At 34.1% G+C, this 7,775-nt stretch overlaps 1 protein-coding gene across 1 annotated transcript; it reads right to left on the bottom strand.

Moving 5' to 3' along the window:
* Positions 1–533: 533 nt before the first annotated feature.
* Positions 534–4,866, bottom strand: LOC134254364 (uncharacterized; the record flags this gene model as incomplete). The annotated part of the gene is made up of 2 exons (XM_062736894.1): positions 1,693–4,866; positions 534–1,232 (listed from the first exon to the last, which is right to left on the bottom strand). Coding segments are annotated over exons 1-2 (3,873 nt in total), but the record flags the coding sequence as incomplete, so codon positions are not given.
* Positions 4,867–7,775: the final 2,909 nt, after the last annotated feature.

Here is a 7,775-nt window from a genome sequence, read left to right as displayed (position 1 = left end):
TATCCATTATTTATATTGAATAATTGTTTATATTTACTGACATTTCCATTTTCCAGCATACAGATTTATATATAATAACCCCATTGTAAATTACAGATGAAATAAGAAATAAATTACCAACCGAATATGTATTATATATTATTAAAGAATATTTATTTTATTTCTGTTTATTTTAACGCATGTGGAATATTCCATGTACGAGTGAATAGGTCTCTAGTGATGACGTATTTACGCATCTTATGAACGATAACTCATTATATGAACGATAACTCATGTTCGACTTCTTTTACGCCATATCTTCTAGTCATTACCTTAAATGAACCCAGTGAAAAATGGAGACTCCCCACAGGTGAATACAAATTACTTGCGTGTTCGATTAGGAGATTTTAATGTGACAAATACCTCCCATTTTTCAAAAGTACGCAGTACTTTAAAACACACAAAAATTTAAAAATGAGAAAACAAACCTGAATTTTTTCAAATTGCAAACTATTTACATAAATTTACAAACGACTAAGATAATCTGCACCTACATTCTCCTTTCCCTTAATAGCTTGGATTCGAAATCGATATGGCTGAAGACTGAGTGCCCAGCGCATCAATCTAGGATTGGTGACCTTTGACTGATTGAGATACACAAGTCGACAATGATCAGTCTCTAGAACAAACTCTTGACCGTATAAATACTTTTGAAATTTCTGAATGGCCCAAACAATAGCCAAACATTCCTTCTCCACTGTTGCGTACGCACTTTCACACTCTTTCAACTTCCTACTCGCGTATGCTACTGGTAACTTTTGATCTTCTACACTTTGTAACAACACAGCCCCTAACCCTCTGTCAGATGCATCAGTCTGAAGTATAAAAGGCTCCTTTATGTTTGGCAGTTTCAAAATAGGAGACTGAATTAAGGACGACTTCAAAGACTGAAATGCAATTTCATGACATTTTTCCCACACGAGTTTGGTTGAACACCCTTTTCTAGTCAAATCTGTTAATGGCAATGCAATGCATGCAAAATTTGGAACAAACTTACGATAGAATCCTATTAAGCCAAGGAACGATCGCAGTTGTTTCTTAGTTCCTGGTTTTGGTGCATCTTGTATAGCCTTGACTTTGTTCGACATTGGGCTCAGCTGTTCATTGCCAATCACATGACCTAGACAATTCAAACTGGGATAGGCAAATGAGCACTTACTTGGTTTAGCGGTTAGACCTGCACTACGTAGACGCTGAAAAAGTTCATCAAGTACTTTGAGATCATGTTCAAATGTCTCTGTTAAAATAATTATGTCATCAATAAAATTGTCGACATTTTCCATGTCACTCAAAACTTTCCGCATCAATCGTGAAAAAGTAGCTGGCGCTGTGACTAAGCCAAAGGGCATAACACAAAATTGAAATAACCCTTTACTTGTTCTAAAAGCTGTCTTTGGTTTAGATGCTTCTGTCAGTTTTATTTGCCAGTACCCCTTTGATAGGTCAATTTTTTAGAAATATTTGTGTCCTGAAAATTTTGCAAACATTTCATCGGCATCTGGTATTGGTTCAGTAAAAAATTGTCTGTCTGTTTAGTAGCCTAAAGTCAATACAAAACCGATTGGTGCCATCCTTCTTTGGAAAAATAACTATTGGTGAACAAAAAGGAGACTCAGACGGTTCAATGATTTTTAATCTTAACATGTCACTCACCTCTTTGTTGACTGTTTCTTCCAAAGAAAAGGGAACTGAACGTGTTTTGACATGTATTGGCTTATCACTTACCATGCGGATGTCATGTTCTAAAATAGTAGTACTTCCTGGTTGGTCTTGTAGAACGTCATCGTACTTGGCTATGATACTCATCAACTTTTTCCTCTCCTCAGTTGATAGTGAACCGTTGATATCTACTGCTGTACCTTGACCAGCATCTAGTGTCGGATAGTCGTCTAACTGTCCTTCCTGTGTTGCGTCTCCCACACAATCCACAAATGTAGCATTTACTGTACCAAATACACTTTCATCAGTCACAACAAGAACATTGTTACCTTGTGCTCTTTCAACATATTTCTTCAGAAGATTTATATGAAAGGTCTTTACCTTGCCATTCATTTTTAGCTGGTAATCTACACGATTTACCTTCTTGACAATGTCAAAAGGGCCTTTCCATTGAAGAAGTAACTTGTTGTGGTCTGTAGGCATTAAAATAAGCGCTTTGTCACCTACCTTTAGAGATCTATTTCTAGCTCTTTTGTCGTAGTACTTCTTGTACCTGGTAGCAGATTTTTCAAGGTTTTCTCTGGCAAGCTGGGCCATGGACTGCAATCTCTCTTTCAGATCTAAAACATACTGATAGGTTGTTTTCACGTTTGGATCTTCTATTTCCTTGGTACAAAGTTCTTTCAAAATAGCCATTGGACCTCGTACTAATCTTCCATAAACTAATTCAAAGGGAGAAAACCCCAATCTTTCCTGTGGTAACTCTCTATAAGCAAAGAGTACTGCATTTAAATACTTATCCCAGTCCTTGCGCTTCTCTGCACAAAGTCGTTTCAAGATTTGCTTTAAAGTTCCATTAAAGCGTTCGACTAACCCATTACAGGAAGGGTGATAAGGTGTGGTTGTCCACTGCTTCATAGAAATGAGTCGACTTACCTCCTTCATAAGAGAGGACGTGAACTGAGTACCCATGTCCGTTAACATTTCTCCTCGTATACCTACCCTGGAGAAAATTTCCATTAACGCTTCTGCAACTCTTTCTGTCTCTATACTTGGTAAAGCTACAGCTTCTGGATAACGGCTTGAATAATCTACTAGAGTAAGTATGTACCTGTTACCCTTTTCCGTGATTGGCGATAACGGACCCACTATGTCAACTGCAACTCGCTGGAATGGCACATCAATTAATGGCATACGTTCTAAAGGCACTCTGCTCACCCTACCTTTTTGAAGAGTACGCTGGCATATATCACAGGACTGACAAAACCGTCGGATGTCACTCTTGAGTCCTGGCCAGAAAAACTCTGAGTTAACCCTGGTTATTGTCCGCTGAATACCTAGATGTCCTGCTAATAAAGAATCATGCGCTAACTTCATGACTAATGAGCGAAATTTCTCTGGAACTACAAGCTGAGAAAATACCTTTTTGACGCTGTCATCGTTCGCTACAAATTCTCTATAAAACAATCCATTCTTTTTATTCCATTTTACCTTACCGTTTTTCTTCTGGTGAACAGTATTATGTTCTGCAAAACCCCTTATCTTGGAAAGTGTTGGATCCTCCTCTTGTGCAGCCTTGATGCAGTGTGGTTCTATTACGTCTGTGATTATGTCGGGTACCTTTAGAGGTGGATAAGGCTTCTCTCTGTTCCGCTTCTGCTGTCTAGTCTCTACTGCGTTGACTTGCCAATTCTCTACTTTGTCTGGAAGTCTTGCATCTGGAACATTTCCTATTATCAAATCATACACTGGATTTTCCATACACCATACCTTGTGATAACCACTCAAATAGGGAGTATCAATGAATACTTCCGCCACAGGAACTGTAATTTTAGATCCGTCAGCTAAGACACACACCTGCTGCTTACCATCTATAAGATCTTCCTCACTTACCTTAGATTTCCGGACAACAATTCCACTGCAACCAGTATCCCTCAAAACCGTCACAGGATTCCCGTTAATATAGCCCGTAGAAATAGGCAGGGAAAAGTAGTTTGCAGATTTCGTACAAGCAGAAGTAAGTGTAGACGGCGACATCTTCACCATCGAATCTACTATAGAATCTGAAGGTAACGTACTTACAAAACAAACTGGTTTTCCATCTTTCTGTGCAGCGGATGATTCTCCTTCGGTTTGTACTTCAGATACACTACCAACAACCGTTTTAGCTTTACATTCTGAAGCAATATGCCCTACTCTGTTACACTTAAAGCATCTTCTATCTGATCTGGGTACGAACTTACCAGTATTTGTTGTTTTACTATGTACATTATCTCTGTTCTGAGTACTGTTGCATGTTTTCTTGACTGGTTCTAGTTTCTTCTGTAACAAACCCTTACCTTTATCTACTGCCTGGACAGAGCTCAAGTTTCTAGCATCTTTGTATCGGTCTGCAAGATTTGCCATTTTCTTAAGATTCTCTGGAATGCGCTCTTTCAAGAATAAACGTAGGTCTTGACTACAAATATGTAAAAACTGGTCACGCAACATGAGATCGTACAAACCCTGAAATATTTTTGGTGCTTTTGCCATTTCTATCCATCTATCAAAATAGCTACTAAGGCGAACAGCAAATTGAGCAAAAGTTTCTAATTGATCAGGTCGACAAGATCTAAACTTTTTCTTGAACCCGTCCTCCGTCAGTTCAAATCGTCTAAGTAGAGCTTTTTTCAAATTCTTATAGTCTAAGGCCTCACTTTTGGGCATTAACGAGTAAACATCTAGAACTTTACCCCGTAAAAGTGCGCTTAAATTAACAGCCCAATTCTCTTCACCCCATTTTTGTGCTTCTGCATACCTTTCGAACCGGAGAAGGAAACTGTCCATCTCATCGTGAAGTTCATTAAATACAGGAAGCTTTGGAGCTTTAGGTGTAACTCGACCTTGACTGTGATCAGATTGCACATCTTTGCTAGTATTAACTACCTGTGTTTTAAACTCTTTCTCAACTTTCATCTGCTCAATCTCATACCAATATCTCTCCTTCTCTAACTCTAATGACACTTTCTCTTTCTCTGCCTCACAATCCAGTCTTTTCTTTTCTAATTCTCTCTCCGCATTTCTCTCGTCTCTCTGAATAGCTTGTTGTTCTCTAATGAAAGTTGTTAACTGCTCATCTTTCAACCCTAAGGACTCTCCATATTCTTTTAATTCTTTTAGAATGTCCATTTTCTTATACTGATTTGAAAGTAAGCTAAATGACCAAAACCTCACATCGGACACAATAGATAGTTAGTTTTGAACTTACTATACAATACCCATGGCAAACAATTATACACTACTGGCTTTTAAAACCCCTGTCCGTATGAAAATCCACTGTCTTTCTCTGTATCCTACAGCATTTTCACAGTAATCTACGGTATATCTACAGTATGCTACGGTATGCTAGCTCTGTATGTACAGTAAATCTCTGTATGCCACTGTATGTATCCCCAGCATGCCACAGTTACATACAGTAGGCCCCGATACGCCTACAGTATGCCACTGTATGGCTACTGTTTCCTACAGAAAACTACGGTAAACCCCAGTATATGTCCCAGTACGCCCCTGTATATGTTCATTGAAGCAAAAAGAAGAAGTTTACACACTCCCAGAGCACTGTACGGTTACCTAAGATGTGGTATTATCAATTTAGTACACAGAGTTACTTACCTAAGAAATTTTCGAACATTATTTTAAACACATAGCAGTATTTTTTTAAATTTGTTAAGAGACTTATTGTGTTCTTTTATAACTCTGAAATAACTATTAAGAAATAATAAATCGTTACTTCAAAAACTACTTATCTATCTATTTTTAAAATTAATTATTAAATTATTCTTTGGTTTGATTTATTAGTTAATTAATTAATTTATTTATTTTGCAAACACCTATTTAATCCATAAAATACCTGGAGTGACTTTGTAACTTTTGAAGAAAAAAACTCGACCGGGGTAATGCTGCATTTTGGAAAATTGTAGCTTTTAAAATTGATATAGTTTCTTTGAAAAAGTAAATATAATTAATTAACAGCATGAAATTAATCATTTTAAAAACAAATCAATCTATTTCTTGACAAATGCAGAGCTGCATAGTAGACACGGCACAAAATAAATAAGGTGAAGTGGTAAGTGAAAATTAAATAGAATAAATGACTTTAAAAATACAGCATTAATAAATGAACTAATTATTTATCTTATTTATTTAATATGTTTATCAATTTATCTACAAATACATAGATAAACAAAATAAATAAAAAAAATAATTTATTTATTTTTGTAATTGACAAGACAACAAAGTGATTAAATATACACCCCCAACCCCCCAATTGATTTTTTAAGTTTTATTTTTATATGAAAATTATTTCTCCTAAAATATGCTACATGTACAAAGTATTTTTTAAGCATATTAAAACAAATATCAATAATTTTACATCCATGATGGATATCAAAATAATCGTCAGATTATGCACAATTTTAATTTGTCAGTTGCAATTTCATATTTTTACTTTCTTTTGATTGAAAAAAAATCGGTTTTCAAAACCCTAACACGATTATGAAATAACTTCAAAGCCTTTGATTGTTTACAAGTGACATGGGGTACACAGTAATGACACCTATTGTCTTTTTCACTGACCACTATACCTTGTTTATTTTGTGGCAGAGAGCGACCGTGTCCACTCTGCGGCTGTTTGAAATAACATTTTTTATTTGTGAGAAAACCGTTTTTTGTCAAACAAAACAAAACAAAATAAAAGTATCAAAAAGCTATTGACGGGTTAAGATTGTGCATAATGAGACGATTATTTTGATATCCAACACGAAAGTAAAATAATTAAAAGTAGTATAAATATGCTTCAAAAAGACTTTGAGAGACATTTTAGCGGAAACTTGTTTATATTAAATAAGCGAAATAAATCCAACTTTCAGTATTATAATTAATTAATTTATTTGTATCGTCAATTTTAAAAATAAATAGATAAATATGTTGTTCTTTTTACAATGATTAAATACGTGCTTTAAATCAGTTTTATTTATTTATTCACTAACCATTTAAAAATCAATTATTGAATTGATTTTAAAAACTTAAATTTTCTAAAATGCAGCATTACTCTTGTTGAGTAGGTGTTTGTTTGTGTAATTTTTTTCTCCGAAAGGAACAAAAAAGCCATTCCAATTATTTTATGGATTAAACTGGTGTTAGAAAAATAAATAATAAATGGTAAATAAATAAAATGAATAATTAATTTATCACCATAAAAATGTCAAACTTTTTAATTATATTTTTTAAATTGACAAAACAACAAAATAATCAATTATTTATATCCCCGAGAAAGAGATTTTTTAGGTTTTTCTGTATAAATATTTTTATCCTAAAGTATGTTACAAAGTATTTTTTAAGCATATTAAAACAAATTTCAGTTATTTCACGTCCATGATGGATATCAAAATAATCGTCATATTATACACAATTTTTATTTGTCAATTGGAATTTCAAATTTTTACTTTGTTTTGATTGAAAAAAAAAATCGGTTTTCAAAACCCTAACACGATTATGAAATAACTTCAAAGCCATTGATTGTTTACAAGTGACTCAGGGTACACAGTAATGACACCTATTGTCTTTTTCACTGACCACTATACCTTGTTTATTTTGTGACAGAGAGCGACCGTGTCCTATCTGAGGCTGTTTGAAATAACATTTTCTCTTTGTGAAAGAACCGAATTTTTTCAATTAAAACAAAATAAAAGTATCAAAAAAGCAATTGACGGGTTAAGATTGTGCATAATGAGACGATTATTTTGATATCCAACACGGAAGTAAAATAATTAAAAGTAGCATAAATATGCTTCAAAAAGACTTTGAGAGACATTTAAGCGGAAACTTGTTTACATTAATAAGCCAAATAAATCAAACTTTCGGGATTATAATTAATTTTTTTTAAAAATAAGTAGATAAATATATTGTTCTTTTTACAATGATTAAATACGTGTTTTAAATCAGTTTTATTTATTTATTCACTAACCATTTAAAATCAATTATTGAATTGATTTTAAAAACTTTTTTTTAAAAATGCAGCATTACTTTTGTTGTGTAGG

The sequence above is a fragment of the Saccostrea cucullata genome, unplaced genomic scaffold, assembly GCF_032062105.1.
Source record: "Saccostrea cucullata isolate Sc308-1 unplaced genomic scaffold, CSIRO_AGI_Scuc_v1 ctg2976, whole genome shotgun sequence".
NCBI classification, from domain to species: Eukaryota; Metazoa; Mollusca; class Bivalvia; order Ostreida; family Ostreidae; genus Saccostrea; species Saccostrea cuccullata.
Note: the sequence above shows the minus strand (reverse complement) of the source record. Positions and strands in the feature narration are given on the sequence as shown.